Source organism: Procambarus clarkii, chromosome 66 (assembly GCF_040958095.1).
Source record: "Procambarus clarkii isolate CNS0578487 chromosome 66, FALCON_Pclarkii_2.0, whole genome shotgun sequence".
NCBI classification, from domain to species: domain Eukaryota; kingdom Metazoa; phylum Arthropoda; class Malacostraca; order Decapoda; family Cambaridae; genus Procambarus; species Procambarus clarkii.
This window is the reverse complement of record NC_091215.1, coordinates 21147306-21164386: the sequence shown is the minus strand read 5'-3', so window position 1 is coordinate 21164386 and position 17081 is coordinate 21147306. Positions and strand designations below refer to the sequence as shown.

The following is a 17081-nucleotide window of genomic DNA, read 5'->3' as shown; positions in this document are numbered from 1 at the left end:
ACAGCCTGGCTGATCAGTCCAGCAACCAGGAGGCCTGGTCGACGACAGGGCCGCGGGGACACTAAGCCCCGGAAGCACCTCAAGGTAAGTCGACCTACGAAGGATCTTGGTAAGAGACCAAGTGAAGGCTTTCTGGCCCCCACTACGGGGGGGGGGGGGGGGGGAGGGCAGTGTCGCGCATCCTAACAAGTGTTGGCGGGAAACTGTACACCGAGATGCTACTTAAACTGAAGTAGGTACTTAAAGTTACTTTATCTTCAACTGCTTACTGTACCAGTCAATTAAATCAAATCAAATCAATCAATGAATCAAATCATCTCAAGATAACCAGCCAGGACCAGTCGGCCCATATAGTTTTATAAAGTACTATCTCAACAAGAGGACGGGTTGAATAGTCCATTTGCAACTTGCTCCAATATATAACGGCTGTTCCCCTGATCTGCCACTCCGTTCAAAATCCAACCTACTAACGCAACCAAAAACGAACACACCCAAGCAACCCACCTAATAATCTAGGTTGCATTTGTAACGTTGGTTACAATAACATACAAAATGTGACCTATTATTTAGGTGGCCGGGTTGTGTACATTGACCTACTGTAGCCTAAATTTAAAATCTGAATATAACCAAAAATTGCATGCTGCATTTACACTTCAATTTCTTAACACACACACATAGCTACCTATTTAGGGAGCAAAACACCAACAACAATAATATGATGTATCGCAGGCATGTACTATGTAAGGATGTGCAGGTCGTTCTTGCACGCATTTCCCCTCCCTCCCTAACGAGGAGGCCTGGTCAAGGACCGGGCCGCGGGGACATTAATCCCCGAAACCACCTCAAGGTAACCTCCTCCCCACCTTCCCCCTTCGAAAATATCTCGCGCCCCCAGTACACAAGCCACGTTGCTAAGGGAATTAGTACTGGAAGAATTCAGAAAGTATAAAAGGTTTTCAGGTGAAACTCTTTAACTAGAGTAGGCCTATAAGCATGAAACTCGAACAGGAGTAAGCCTATCTGTATGAAACGAACTAGAGTAGGCCTATCTTTGTTTTGGTAAATCGTACAATGATGTTTGGAATTTAGTTTGTTGAACTGGACGAACATTTCAGAAAAGTTGTAACAATGGCAAACTCCATTTGGTAGCCACTGAGAAATAAATATTTCGAATTGCAGTAGAAACGATTAATGATAATGGAATAAAAAAAATATAAAAAAGTTTAGAATTCAAACCTTAAGTCGCATAAAAAAATAATACGAGGCGAAACTTGGACAGAGGGTAGAAGAACTATTTGAGTTTGGGTGAGATACGAATTTAATGTGAAACTCAAACTGAACACAAAACTTGCAGATTAAGTGAAACCAGAAAGTTAGGGCAATAAAGCACTTGAATCGGGTAATGTTTTCCCGTTAAAGGACTCCATGCAGAATGACTAAGTCCTCAAGATGTTATTGGGAAATGGTCAATATTGGTTTCTTAAACAGATAAAACAAAATATTGGCCTAGTCAATAAGACACTGAACAGCAATGAGAAATATAGTTGGGTAAATAAGTGTTGCCCTTGGTGATAAAAGCATCAGTTAGGCAGCTATACACAATTACTAATTACATATATTTTCTAAGAATATTTAAAAGTGTTCAGGATTTTTTTTAATGTAATTAGCACATGCATGCCCGATACTTCTGGCTTAACTCCAGACTTCTTCCACCCACCTCCTTGTACTCCATGATGTTCCTGGCTTATATCCTGCCTCCCTCCACCCACCTCCTTGTACTCCATGATGTTCCTGGCTTATATCCTGCCTCCCTCCACCCACCTCCTTGTACTCCATGATGTTCCTGGCTTATATCCTGCCTCCCTCCACCCACCTCCTTGTACTCCATGATGTTCCTGGCTTATATCCTGCCTCCCTCCACCCACCTCCTTGTACACCATGATGTTCCTGGCTTATATCCTGCCTCCCTCCACCCACCTCCTTGTACTCCATGATGTTCCTGGCTTATATCCTGCCTCCCTCCACCCACCTCCCTGTACACCATTCCTTCTCCCCGTCCCATCCCAACTCAACCTGATATCAACCTCAACTCAAGATATCCTGATATCTTCCAAGTGCTATATAATTTTTAATGGCTTGGCGCTTTCTCCTGATCATTGCCTTCCCTCCCATCCACCTGCAAGTGGACCATGATAAAACAGACCGACTTAGTCAACAAGAGATGCTAAAACGTCCGTGGTTACTGAGCAGGAACTATGTTCTTGTTCATATCACTCATTATTTGATTTTCAAATTCACTTATATGCACTTATCTAGTGATGTTCGAAAGGCTTTGATAAAATGCAGCTTTCTGGGTTTACACTGTGTAGTCATCTTTCCGGTGAATATACACTGAGTTTACTCAGCGTATAGTGTTTACTGTGTATTCACCTAGTTGTATTCACCTAGTTGTGCTTACGGGGGTTGAGCTCTGCTCTTTCGGCCCGCCTCTCAACTGTCAATCAACTGTCACTAACTACTAATTATTTAATTTTTTTACACACACACACACACACACACACACACACACACACACACACACACACACACACACACACACACACACACACACACAGGAAGCAGCCCGTAACAGCTGTCTAACTCCCAGGTACTTATTTACTGCTGGGTAACAAGGGCATCAGGGTGAAAGAAACTACCCATTGGTCTCTGCCGACGGCGGGAATCGAACCCGGGCCACAGGATTACGAGTCTTGCGCGTTGTCCACTCAGCTACCAGACCCTTAGCTTTACAGTTTATACTTTGTGTATAGTTTACTCAGTGTATAAACCTGTTTGTTAAAATATATTTGCTGGTTGGTCATTAAGCATTTGTGGAGGCTTTAAAAAACATTCCACGGTTGATAGGCCTAAAGCACAACAGCAAGTTAGGAGAGAGGAGACAGCAATGTTTGTGCTCTGGTCCTGGTAACTAGTGCGTCCCTCACAACGGGCTTCCTGTCTTGAAATGCCTCCTAGTGGTGCTTGGGAAGCCCCTTCTCTCACCGTGCCACTCCGTGTAAAACGCAACTGTTCTGCCTAATCACCAACGTACGAACCCAAACAACCCACTTAATATCGAAGCCGATGGTCAGAAAACGTAAATTATACGATGCTTCAAAGTTCACTAACGAATCTCCTTTTTTTAACACATTCCGTAATAGACGAAAGGAATTAAGAGCCTTACATATTACAGAAGATACGGATCAAGGCGGATTAAGCCTCCTGGTTACGACCACGTCGTAACGAACATGTTAGTGAATCAACGAACCTCCTCGGAAAGGGACCAGAAGCGGCCCAGGATCCCTGCCAAACACGCACCGAAACTACGACGTTGGTACAACATTCGAACAAGTTTTAACACCACCTAACCAATTATAACAACCAATATAGCAAGTTGTAACAACGTTCTAATACGTCATAAACACGTTAAGCCAAGATGTAACAACTTTATTACAAGTTGTAACAAGCGGAAAATAGAGAATCAGTTTCGGTTTGTGTTTCCAGGGGACCTCCTTAATCTCAATGATTTCCTTGTAAAACCCGGCGCGAGTCTTCACCCGACACATCCATCCACATTACAGTGACCTCTCCGGTTAGGTCCGGGAGTATATCTAACTCTCACGTCCTCAAGTGAAACACATTGCCAGAGGCGCTGACAATTACCCCGCTAAACATTCAGACGACCAAACTTTAGTATCGTTATCCAGGATACACTCACACGTGTACAGGACAGGTGTGGACGTCGACGAGAAGGCAGGTGTGGACGTCGACGAGAAGACAGGTGTGGACGTCGACAAGAAGACAGGTGTGAACGTCGACAAGAAGACAGGTGTGGACGTCGACAAGAAGACAGGTGTGGACGTCGACAAGAAGGCAGGTGTAGACGTCGACAAGAAGGCAGGTGTAGACGTCGACAAGAAGGCAGGTGTGGACGTCGACAAGAAGGCAGGTGTAGACGTCGACAAGAAGACAGGTATGAACGTCGACAAGAAGACAGGTGTGAACGTCGACAAGAAGACAGGTGTGAACGTCGACAAGAAGACAGGTGTGGACGTCGACAAGAAGACAGGTGTGGACGTCGACAAGAAGGCAGGTGTGGACGTCGACAAGAAGGCAGGTGTGGACGTCGACAAGAAGGCAGGTGTAGACGTCGACAAGAAGACAGGTGTGGACGTCGACAAGCAGGTATGGACGTGGACAAGAAAGCGGGTGTAGAGACGGGGGTTGATTGGTAGAGGGAAGATAGGGACATTGGGAAGAAATGTGGAGGGTAGGTAGAAGAGGAGAGGGAGGGAAAGAGATGGAAGAGGAGAGAGGGAGAAGACCCAGACAGAGCCGGGTACCCCAACTAGGAATACCATAAATAATACCAAAATATAAATAATGAAATAGAACGTGACTGGCAATCAAGCCACTATTGATATTTGATACCTTAAATCACCTCCAGACAAGAGAGACCTTGACAGCTCAAACAGGGAATGGAGACCTAAGGGAACAGCTTGCACAAACGGTAGACAGCAAGTCAACGGAACCCACTGTTACAACGGTGAAGGGAGAGAGGGGGGCTGAGGGGAGAGAGGGGGCTGAGGGGAGAGAGGGGGGGGCTGAAGGGAGGGAGGGGGGGGGGGCTGAAGGGAGAGAGGGGGAGCTGAAGGGAGAGAGAGAGAGCTGAAGGGAGAGAGGGGGGGCTGAAGGGAGAGGGGAGGCTGAAGGGAGAGAGGGGAGGCTGAAGGGAGAGAGGGGGGGGCTGAAGGGAGAGAGGGGGGCTGAAGGGAGAGAGGGGGGCTGAAGGGAGAGAGGGGGGGGCTGAAGGGAGAGAGGGGGGGCTGAAGGGAGAGAGGGGGGCTGAAGGAAGAGAGGGGGGGCTGAAGGGAGAGAGGGGGGGGCTGAAGGGAGAGAGGGGGGGGCTGAAGGGAGAGAGGGGGGCTGAAGGGAGAGAGGGGGGGCTGAAGGGAGAGAGGGGGGGGCTGAAGGGAGAGAGAGGGAGCTGAAGGGAGAGAGAGGGGGCTGAAGGGAGAGAGGGGGGGGGCTGAAGGGAGAGAGGGGGAGCTGAAGGGAGAGAGGGGGGCTGAAGGGAGAGAGAGGGAGCTGAAGGGAGAGAGGGGGGGCTGAAGGGAGAGAGGGGGGGCTGAAGGGAGAGAGGGGGGGCTGAAGGGAGAGAGGGGGGCTGAAGGGAGAGAGAGGGAGCTGAAGGGAGAGAGAGGGAGCTGAAGGGAGAGAGGGGGGGCTGAAGGGAGAGAGGGGGGGCTGAAGGGAGAGAGGGGGGGCTGAAGGGAGAGAGGGGGGGCTGAAGGGAGAGAGGGGGCGCTGAAAGGAGAGAGGGGGGGCTGAAGGGAGAGAGGGGGGGCTGAAGGGAGAGAGGGGGGGCTGAAGGGAGAGAGGGGGGGCTGAAGGGAGAGAGGGGGGGCTGAAGGGAGAGAGGGGGGCTGAAGGGAGAGAGGGGGAGCTGAAGGGAGAGAGGGGGCGGGCTGAAGGGAGAGAGGGGAGGCTGAAGGGAGAGAGGGGGGGGCTGAAGGGAGAGAGGGGGAGCTGAAGGGAGAGAGGGGGGCGCTGAAGGGAGAGAGGGGGGCGCTGAAGGGAGAGAGGGGGCGCTGAAGGGAGAGAGGGGGCGCTGAAGGGAGAGAGGGGGCGCTGAAGGGAGAGAGGGGGCGCTGAAGGGAGAGAGGGGGCGCTGAAGGGAGAGAGGGGGCGCTGAAGGGAGAGAGGGGGGCTGAAGGGTGAGAGGGGGGCTGAAGGGAGAGAGGGGGGCTGAAGGGAGAGAGGGGGGCGCTGAAAGGAGAGAGGGGGCGCTGAAAGGAGAGAGGGGGCGCTGAAGGGAGAGAGGGGGCGCTGAAGGGAGAGAGGGGGCGCTGAAGGGAGAGAGGGGGCGCTGAAGGGAGAGAGGGAGCGCTGATGGGAGAGAGGGGGCGCTGAAGGGAGAGAGGGGGCGCTGAAGGGAGAGAGGGGGCGCTGAAGGGAGAGAGGGGGGCGCTGAAGGGAGAGAGGGCGGCGCTGAAGGGAGAGAGGGGGGCGCTGAAGGGAGAGAGGGGGGCGCTGAAGGGAGAGAGGGGGGCGCTGAAGGGAGAGAGGGGGAGCTGAAGGGAGAGAGGGGGAGCTGAAGGGAGAGAGGGGGAGCTGAAGGGAGAGAGGGGGCGCTGAAGGGAGAGAGGGGGCGCTGAAGGGAGAGAGGGGGGGCTGAAGGGAGAGAGGGGGCGCTGAAGGGAGAGAGGGGGCGCTGAAGGGAGAGAGGGGGGGCTGAAGGGAGAGAGAGGGAGCGCTGAAGGGAGAGAGGGGGCGCTGAAGGGAGAGAGGGGGAGCTGAAGGGAGAGAGGGGGAGCTGAAGGGAGAGAGGGGGGGCTGAAGGGAGAGAGGGGGGGGGCTGACGGGAGAGAGGGGGGGCTGAAGGGAGAGAGGGGGCGCTGAAGGGAGAGAGGGGGAGCTGAAGGGAGAGAGGGGGCGCTGAAGGGAGAGAGGGGGCGCTGAAGGGAGAGAGGGGGCGCTGAAGGGAGAGAGGGGGCGCTGAAGGGAGAGAGGGGGGGCTGAAGAGAGAGAGGGGGCGCTGAAGGGAGAGAGGGGGCGCTGAAGGGAGAGAGGGGGGGCTGAAGGGAGAGAGGGGGGGCTGAAGGGAGAGAGGGGGGGCTGAAGGGAGAGAGAGAGGGAGCGCTGAAGGGAGAGAGGGGGAGCTGAAGGGAGAGAGGGGGTGCTGAAGGGAGAGAGGGGGAGCTGAAGGGAGAGAGGGGGGGCTGACGGGAGAGAGGGGGGGCTGAAGGGAGAGAGGGGGATGTAACACGGTAAAAGGTGTTTGGTTTAGTTGTATTTAAAATACATAGAGATACATGAGTCACAGACAAGGATTTGACAGGCGCCATTCTGGCGGCCTGAATCTCACACCTCTAAGAGTTATGACCACCAAGTGACCTGAGGTTAGATCATGCGAATTTCACCTTGCTTCTGCTAATCTTATAATTGGAGCCTGGTAGCCTTCAAACATGCCGACGTTTAAGGAGTGGCTTGGTAGAGTGCCTGAGGCTATCTACTTGTGGGCGGAGTTAGTTACTAGGTTCCCCAATATATACTCGGAGAGCAGAGCATAGACACAGAGAAGAACAGCAGCCAGTAGAACAGAGAAGACGGCCTAGCAGGGAGGCTGTCGGCCGGCAGGGCGGGACAGTCTCTGTCAACTACAGACCCCCCCCCCCTCTATCCAGCTATAGGCAGACACTTGATGAGTTGAGCATTAAGGTGACTTGGTCGTGTTTACAACTGTTGTGTGATGATCAGGGGCAGTCAGTTGTAGGGTTCTCAAATTCTTGGATGATGACTCACTTTGAATATTAATCTTTAACATTTTAATTGAATTGCTAAATTATGATACTTATCATGTGAAATATAATTATTATTTAAATTGGCTTTAACTGTGTTCCCTAGAGATTTTGAGTTGAGGTGAGAAAGCCTCTGCGATTACTGGTTCAGGATTTTAATGAGTACATGATACAGATGGAACAGACTAATAATGACCTTGATAACATTTTTTGAGAATTTTGTGATACAGACAAGTTCCATTCCTTGTCCTGTATGTAATGGTCTAGAATGGATGGTGGCAGCATTTCGTCTTCTACTATCTACTCTTATACTTCTACTATCTACTCTTCTACTTCTACCTATCTACACCTCTCCCTCCACCCCTCTTCAGACTCTCACTTTCAACTAATGACCCTCCTCGCTCCTCCCACCTCTCTACCTCTCTCACCCCAAACCCTCACTAATTACTTCACTATTCATCTCTTCCCTTTCGTGTCTCTTATACGTTTGTGGCAGTGAAATGTGTTCTAGAGTTCTCTCTAGAGTTTCGGGTAGCTGATCAAGTTACTGCGCCTTGTAGTCTTAGCACCTAGGTAGTCAAATAACTAGGTTACAAGGTGTTGAACGAGAGAGGCTGCCTTAGGAACTCTGGAGGTGCTCTAGAATAGTTAGCTAACTGAGGACGGGATAACGGACTAGAGAGAGCTGTTTCCCCCGACCTCGTTAGTTAACTGGGGGTGGAATAATGGACAAGAGAGAGAGCTATTTCCCCCACCCCCCGTTACAGGCTGAAGGGAGAGAGGAGGGGGCTGAAGGGAGAGAGGAGGGGGCTGAAGGGAGAGAGGGGGGGCTGAAGGGAGAGAGGAGGGGGCTGAAGGGAGAGAGGGGGGGCTTACAAGAAAGATCGATACCCGGCGCCTAACGACAATAAGAGCGCACATTTCTGGTGCAACTCATCACACTGGCCTAGCGGTGCCCGCACGTCCCCTTTATGCCGGGACTACACTACTCCCGGGGGGCAAACATCGCACTTCCTGGTACGGAACAGGTTGTAAACGTGTACACGAACAACACCCCAGACGCGGCGGTACCAACAACCTCAGAAACCTCAACCGTTCCATTTTAGGAATATACGAGCAGCTTTGATTAACTTTTGTGTTATCTTGAGATGATTTCGAGACTTTAGTGTCCCCGCGGCCCGGTCCTCGACCAGGCCTCCACCCCCAGGAAGCAGCCCGTGACAGCTGACTAACACCCAGGTACCTATTTTACTGCTAGTAACATGGGCGTAGGGTGAAAGAAACTCTGCCCATTGTTTCTCGCCGGCGCCCGGGATCGAACCCGGGACCCCAGGATCACAAGTCCAGCGTGCTGTCCGCTCGGCCGACCGGCTCCCTGTGTGTGTACTCCTCTACTTCACTCGCCTTGATGGATATGGCTGGAGGGATGTGCTTCAGAGCCTACTGGGTTTTGTTGTATATACATTTGAGTAAGTTATAAGTATTTACTAATTATACACATTTGAAGCCGTCTATGGACTTTGCCTCCTCCACTTAAAGGTGCATAATTCACTATTGTGACAGCGACAAAATTATTTTTGTCTCCGTGTATCACCAATCCTAAATATTTTCACTTGACTGCTCTGCCATTTTCCTTCAGAATATTGTATGTAGTGATCATGTCCCCGTTATTTCTTTCTTCCTTTCGGCGAGGTAAAGTTTTACTCCTTTAGTCGTATGTCACAACTCAGTTCTGTGAGTTATTGGACTTGTCTGGTGACATCTCGGAAATTTCGCCAGTACGGACATGCGTCTGTGGGCGTGCGGGCGGACGGACATGCGTCTGTGAGCGTGCGGGCGGACGGACACGCGTCTGTGGGCGTGCGGGCGGACGGACATGCGTCTGTGGGCGTGCGGGCGGACGGACATGCGTCTGTGGGCGTGCGGGCGGACGGACATGCGTCTGTGGGCGTGCGGGCGGACGGACATGCGTCTGTGGGCGTGCGGGCGGACGGACATGCGTCTGTGGGCGTGCGGGCGGACGGACATGCGTCTGTGGGCGTGCGGGCGGACGGACATGCGTCAGTGGGCGTGCGGGCGGGCGGACAGACATGCGTCTGTGGGCGTGCGGGCGGGCGGACAGACATGCGTCTGTGGGCGTGCGGGCGGGCGGGCATACGTCTGTGGGCGTGCGGGCGGGCATACGTCTGTGGGCGTGCGGGCGGGCATACGTCTGTGGGCGTGCGGGCGGGCATACGTCTATGGGCGTGAGGGCGGGCATACGTCTGTGGGCGTGCGGGCGGGCATACGTCTGTGGGCGTGCGGGCGGGCGGACATACGTCTGTGGGCGTGCGGACATACGTCTGTGGGCGTGCGGACATACGTCTGTGGGCGTGCGGACATACGTCTGTGGGCGTGCGGGCGAGCGGACATACGTCTGTGGGCGTGCAGACATACGTCTGTGGGCGTGCGGGCGAGCGGACATACGTCTGTGGGCGTGCAGGCGGGCATACATATAGGGTCGACCTTCGAACATTGTCAGCTAGATACAATGACGTAATCAGTTCGCATGGTTTCCTTACCAGAGTTACAGTGAAAACTGTATAGAGAGAGTTGGGTAGTTCCATCTTTACCTAACCCGGTCGCCGTGTCGCCGGTCGGTCGCCGGTCGGCCGAGCGGACAGCACACTGGACTTGTGATCCTGTGGTCCTGGGTTCGATCCCAGGCGCCGGCGAGAAACAATGGGCAAAGTTTCTTTCACCCTATGCCCCTGTTACCTAGCAGTAAAATAGGTACCTGGGTGTTAGTCAGCTGTCACGGGCTGCTTCCTGGGGGTGGAGGCCTGGTCGAGGACCGGGCCGCGGGGTCACTAAAGCCCCGAAATCATCTCAAGATAACCTCAAGATAACCCAATCCACCAACTGACAACTCCAACACAATATAACAAATGCAGTGTTAAGCAAATCGTCCTCATGTGCTCATCATAGTAAAGAACTGTAACCCAACTTCTGAATTTCTCAAAGTTTCCAACCTTAAGCAAATTTTAATAATTAAGTTAGTCTCAGCACTCTCACGCCTTTGTGGCTGACTTCGTGCAGCTTAAGGTGATGTTATTTAGGGGTCATTAAGCTCACTGATAATTGTGTGTAATTATTGTATTGGGGTTGAGGAACGAAGACTCCTCACAGGAAGCCCGTCTTCATAAACAATGGAAAAATGCTCGTTAATTCAGACGCAACCTGTCTTTAGGACGAGCTCGTTTAGGCTGCGCAACTCCCCACCCCCCACCCCCCCGCCAAGACGTTTTAAAAAATTTGTATTAAAAATTGTTTTGTTCTCATTTATATATAAATATTATATATTGAAGCTCCATGAATTGTTATTCACAGGTTAGGTTAGGTGTTTAGATTATGTTGGAGATTCTTTATATCTGAAGTCAACCCGTCCTCGACACAAGTCCATTCCATCCAGCGGTCAACCCCACAGACGCATTCATAAATTTTAACTTGCTGTTCATTCAAAACAAGAATTTTCTCAAATATAAATTAACATTATAATATATTAGCATATTGTGCATATATAGGCATAGGTCAGGTTAGGTGTTTAGGTTCTGTTGGCGATTATTTGTATTTGTAGTACGTGGGTGAAGCATTTACAGCGTTGTGGTTCGAACAAAACTCGTCAATGAAGCACTTGTTCCGGAAGTGTTCGAACGAAATCAGTTGTGAGTCGTGTGTAAACCGCTTTTCATTCATAAACAGGGGGTTTGGCGGGTGGATGGAATCACTTTTGGATCTTTGTTTGGAGGACGGGCTGCTGAAGTACGTAGGAGAAACATTTACAGCGTTGTGGTTCGAACTAAAGTCGTCAGCGAAGCGCTTGTTCAAAAAGTGTTCGAACGTCATCAGTTGTGAGTCGTGTGTAAACCGTTTTAATTCATAAACAGGGGCTAGATTCACGAAGAAGTTACGCAAACACTTACGAATCTGTACATCTTTTATCAATTTTTGGCGGCTTTGTTTACAATTATTAAACAGTTAATGAGCTCCGAAGCACCAGGAGGCTGTTTATAACAATAACAACACTTGATTGGGAAGTTTTCGTGCTTGTAAACTGTTTAATAAATGTAGCCAAACCCATCAAAGATTGAGGAAAGATGTACACGTTCGTAAGTACTTGCGTAACTGCTTCGTGAATCTGGCCCCAGGTTGTTTGGCGGGTGCATGGAATCACTTTTGGCCTTTGTCTACGAGGACGGGCGGCATTCCTAGATGTGTGATTCGAACACGAAAGTGAGCTGTTCGGGGAATGTTCGAACGTCATCAATAGTGAGCCGTGTGTCAAGCAAGGAGTTTGTTGGTTGGATCAACAAACATTTGCCTATTGCTTAAGGTGAAGTGGTTGGGGCAAGACTTATTCTCTCTCCTGCCGAAAATATCATAAAATATTTGCCTCCCGTTCACTAAGCAATAGAAAACAAATCTAAAATAACCCACATATTTTAACACACACACATATATACACACACTCAAACATAAACATTTCACAAGGCAAACACAACATTTTGCATTGTGGATAAATTATTTTATCTGAAAACATCATAAAATATTTGCCTGCCGTTCACTAAGCAATAGAAAACAAATCTAAAATAACCCACATTTATTAACACATATATATACACACATATATATACACACATATATATACACACACTCAATAAACATAAAACATTTCACAAGGCAAACACAACATTTTGCTTTCTGGATAAAATATTTCGGGTAACTCATCCACTAAAAGCAATTTTAACGAGACATGATAAAACAACAACACCGCATTTAGAGTACTGGAGAGAGCCGTGGCTGGAAGCCGTCCAGATCTGCATGAATTATGCGAGTCGGTCCCCGGGTCGAGGCGGCAAAACATTATGAAAACACGAGTAAGTATTAACAATGGAAGCAGCCGGGCCAAGCTGCGGCTCTCTGCGGTCCCCCACACATGGTGTTTGCTTTACAACAACAGTCAACGTCAGCTAACAGATGGGGTTCGAACCATCTGCATGCATGTAACTGCATGCACATTATGACGTAGTGACGTCATACACCTTGTGTACGCCGTATATGGAACGCAGTAATTGATCTGTTATTCTCGTTCAACTGGGTATGGTTTGTAGTGTTGGGTTTGGTTGGGTTCGGTATGGTTTGGTTGGGTATGGTTGGGTTGGGTATGGTTTGGTTGGGTATGGTTTGGTTGGGTATGGTTGGGTTGGGTATGGTTGGGTTGGGTATGGTTGGGTTGGGTATGGTTGGGTTGGGTTATTTATTTATTTATTTATTTATTTACAAGAAGGTACAAAGGTACATTGGGTTCATGGGAGTTCAGAGACTTGAAGTGTTACATTCTTGTACAGCCAGCAGCACGCGTAGCGTTACGGGCAAGTCCTTAATCCTGTGGTCCCCGGAATACGACCCCGTGAAAAATCGTTTAACAACCACGTCCCCATTTTACTGTTGAGTTAAACAGGGGGCTACAGTTAGGGATTTGCGCCCAGTAAATCCTCCCCGGCCAGGATACGAACCCAGAACAAATTGCTCGCAAAACGCCAGGCGAGCGTCTTAACCATTATACAACAGGGTTTGGTTGGGTTGGGTTGGGTTAGGTATGGTTGGGTTGAGTATGGTTTAGTGAGATTGTGTTAGGGTAGATCAAAATTAGGTGCGTTTAAAAGAGTAGCGATGACGTAACAGGAAACTTATTTTTTGGTCAAAACCTTTAGACCCTATTCTCATTAAAGGCTTATATCTCATAACGTTACAATATACGCCAGGATCATTAGTGGCGCAGTATACCATAATATGAAGCCTGCCCTTGACAACAGAAAACGGCCTTGCGGGTGGATATCGTGCCGGCCCTAACGGCGCTTCCGTCAAATTGGGACCATTATGAAGTCTGCGGGAGGTTCCCCGTGTAGTTATAACCCCATATGACTTGAGCTCTGGTTTCCGCCGAGTGCGTCCACTCATTAGTCAACGACGCTTTTTAATCCGAAATTATTTAAAATCTTAACGAGGTCATCAGACTCGGGGAGGTGGCCGAGGACGGACATAAGTGCGGGTGTTCGGACGCTCGTTTGAGTGCCCTTACTGGCCAAGGTTTCAGCTGCTCACGTTCTGTAAACGGCTGTATTTTCTCCTTGCGTTTCAAATGGTGTTTTATCTCAAGTTTCGAATCTCGACGAGTATTTTATCCCTTCAACTTTCAACCTATCCCCCAAGCCTTGGTCGTTCAAGCTGCGGCCATCCTCAAGCCTTGGTCGTTCAAGCTGCGGCCATCCTCAAGCCTTGGTCGTTCAAGCTGCGGCCATCCTCAAGCCTTGGTCGTTCAAGCTGCGGCCATCATCAAGCCTTGGTCGTTCAAGCTGCGGCCATCATCAAGCCTTGGTCGTTCAAGCTGCGGCCATCCTCAAGCCTTGGTCGTTCAAGCTGCGGCCATCCTCAAGCCTTGGTCGTTCAAGCTGCGGCCATCCTCAAGCCTTGGTCGTTCAAGCTGCGGCCATCATCAAGCCTTGGTCGTTCAAGCTGCGGTCATCCTCAAGCCTTGGTCGTTCAAGCTGCGGCCATCATCAAGCCTTGGTCGTTCAAGCTGCGGCCATCCTCAAGCCTTGGTCGTTCAAGCTGCGGCCATCATCAAGCCTTGGTCGTTCAAGCTGCGGCCATCCTCAAGCCTTGGTCGTTCAAGCTGCGGCCATCATCAAGCCTTGGTCGTTCAAGCTGCGGCCATCCTCAAGCCTTGGTCGTTCAAGCTGCGGCCATCCTCAAGCCTTGGTCGTTCAAGCTGCGGCCATCATCAAGCCTTGGTCGTTCAAGCTGCGGCCATCATCAAGCCTTGGTCGTTCAAGCTGCGGCCATCCTCAAGCCTTGGTCGTTCAAGCTGCGGTCATCCTCAAGCCTTGGTCGTTCAAGCTGCGGCCATCCTCAAGCCTTGGTCGTTCAAGCTGCGGCCATCATCAAGCCTTGGTCGTTCAAGCTGCGGTCATCCTCAAGCCTTGGTCGTTCAAGCTGCGGCCATCATCAAGCCTTGGTCGTTCAAGCTGCGGCCATCCTCAAGCCTTGGTCGTTCAAGCTGCGGCCATCATCAAGCCTTGGTCGTTCAAGCTGCGGCCATCCTCAAGCCTTGGTCGTTCAAGCTGCGGCCATCATCAAGCCTTGGTCGTTCAAGCTGCGGCCATCCTCAAGCCTTGGTCGTTCAAGCTGCGGTCATCCTCAAGCCTTGGTCGTTCAAGCTGCGGCCATCATCAAGCCTTGGTCGTTCAAGCTGCGGCCATCATCAAGCCTTGGTCGTTCAAGCTGCGGCCATCATCAAGCCTTGGTCGTTCAAGCTGCGGCCATCCTCAAGCCTTGGTCGTTCAAGCTGCGGCCATCATCAAGCCATGGTCGTTCAAGCTGCGGCCATCCTCAAGCCTTGGTCGTTCAAGCTGCGGCCATCCTCAAGCCTTGGTCGTTCAAGCTGCGGCCATCATCAAGCCATGGTCGTTCAAGCTGCGGCCATCATCAAGCCTTGGTCGTTCAAGCTGCGGCCATCATCAAGCCATGGTCGTTCAAGCTGCGGCCATCCTCAAGCCTTGGTCGTTCAAGCTGCGGCCATCATCAAGCCATGGTCGTTCAAGCTGCGGCCATCCTCAAGCCTTGGTCGTTCAAGCTGCGGCCATCATCAAGCCATGGTCGTTCAAGCTGCGGCCATCCTCAAGCCTTGGTCGTTCAAGCTGCGGCCATCATCAAGCCATGGTCGTTCAAGCTGCGGCCATCATCAAGCCTTGGTCGTTCAAGCTGCGGCCATCATCAAGCCATGGTCGTTCAAGCTGCGGCCATCATCAAGCCTTGGTCGTTCAAGCTGCGGCCATCATCAAGCCTTGGTCGTTCAAGCTGCGGCCATCATCAAGCCTTGGTCGTTCAAGCTGCGGCCATCATCAAGCCTTGGTCGTTCAAGCTGCGGCCATCCTCAAGCCTTGGTCGTTCAAGCTGCGGCCATCATCAAGCCTTGGTCGTTCAAGCTGCGGCCATCATCAAGTCTTGGTCGTTCAAGCTGCGGCCATCCTCAAGCCTTGGTCGTTCAAGCTGCGGCCATCCTCAAGCCTTGGTCGTTCAAGCTGCGGCCATCCTCAAGCCTTGGTCGTTCAAGCTGCGGCCATCCTCAAGCCTTGGTCGTTCAAGCTGCGGCCATCCTCAAGCCTTGGTCGTTCAAGCTGCGGCCATCCTCAAGCCTTGGTCGTTCAAGCTGCGGCCATCCTCAAGCCTTGGTCGTTCAAGCTGCGGCCATCCTCAAGCCTTGGTCGTTCAAGCTGCGGCCATCATCAAGCCTTGGTCGTTCAAGCTGCGGCCATCCTCAAGCCTTGGTCGTTCAAGCTGCGGCCATCCTCAAGCCTTGGTCGTTCAAGCTGCGGCCATCATCAAGCCTTGGTCGTTCAAGCTGCGGCCATCCTCAAGCCTTGGTCGTTCAAGCTGCGGCCATCCTCAAGCCTTGGTCGTTCAAGCTGCGGCCATCATCAAGCCTTGGTCGTTCAAGCTGCGGCCATCCTCAAGCCTTGGTCGTTCAAGCTGCGGCCATCCTCAAGCCTTGGTCGTTCAAGCTGCGGCCATCCTCAAGCCTTGGTCGTTCAAGCTGCGGCCATCCTCAAGCCTTGGTCGTTCAAGCTGCGGCCATCATCAAGCCTTGGTCGTTCAAGCTGCGGCCATCATCAAGCCTTGGTCGTTCAAGCTGCGGCCATCCTCAAGCCTTGGTCGTTCAAGCTGCGGCCATCATCAAGCCTTGGTCGTTCAAGCTGCGGCCATCCTCAAGCCTTGGTCGTTCAAGCTGCGGCCATCATCAAGCCTTGGTCGTTCAAGCTGCGGCCATCCTCAAGCCTTGGTCGTTCAAGCTGCGGCCATCCTCAAGCCTTGGTCGTTCAAGCTGCGGCCATCCTCAAGCCATGGTCGTTCAAGCTGCGGCCATCATCAAGCCTTGGTCGTTCAAGCTGCGGCCATCATCAAGCCATGGTCGTTCAAGCTGCGGCCATCATCAAGCCTTGGTCGTTCAAGCTGCGGCCATCATCAAGCCTTGGTCGTTCAAGCTGCGGCCATCATCAAGCCTTGGTCGTTCAAGCTGCGGCCATCATCAAGCCTTGGTCGTTCAAGCTGCGGCCATCCTCAAGCCTTGGTCGTTCAAGCTGCGGCCATCATCAAGCCTTGGTCGTTCAAGCTGCGGCCATCCTCAAGCCTTGGTCGTTCAAGCTGCGGCCATCATCAAGCCTTGGTCGTTCAAGCTGCGGCCATCCTCAAGCCTTGGTCGTTCAAGCTGCGGCCATCCTCAAGCCTTGGTCGTTCAAGCTGCGGCCATCCTCAAGCCATGGTCGTTCAAGCTGCGGCCATCATCAAGCCTTGGTCGTTCAAGCTGCGGCCATCATCAAGCCATGGTCGTTCAAGCTGCGGCCATCATCAAGCCTTGGTCGTTCAAGCTGCGGCCATCATCAAGCCTTGGTCGTTCAAGCTGCGGCCATCATCAAGCCTTGGTCGTTCAAGCTGCGGCCATCATCAAGCCTTGGTCGTTCAAGCTGCGGCCATCATCAAGCCTTGGTCGTTCAAGCTGCGGCCATCATCAAGCCTTGGTCGTTCAAGCTGCGGCCATCATCAAGCCTTGGTCGTTCAAGCTGCGGCCATCATCAAGCCTTGGTCGTTCAAGCTGCGGCCATCATCAAGCCATGGTCGTTCAAGCTGCGGCCATCATCAAGC

At 51.6% G+C, this 17081-nt stretch overlaps 2 protein-coding genes across 2 annotated transcripts in view; both read right to left on the bottom strand.

Moving 5' to 3' along the window:
- Positions 1 to 17081, bottom strand: part of LOC123769351 (potassium voltage-gated channel subfamily KQT member 1) — an 874235-nt gene that overhangs the window by 789627 nt on the left and 67527 nt on the right. The gene's annotated exons all lie outside the window — the stretch shown is intronic.
- LOC138355252 (uncharacterized) lies at positions 9080 to 9946 on the bottom strand. Its single transcript, XM_069310115.1, has one exon. The coding sequence runs from the start codon at positions 9944 to 9946 to the stop codon at positions 9080 to 9082; it is 867 nt and encodes a 288-aa protein (XP_069166216.1).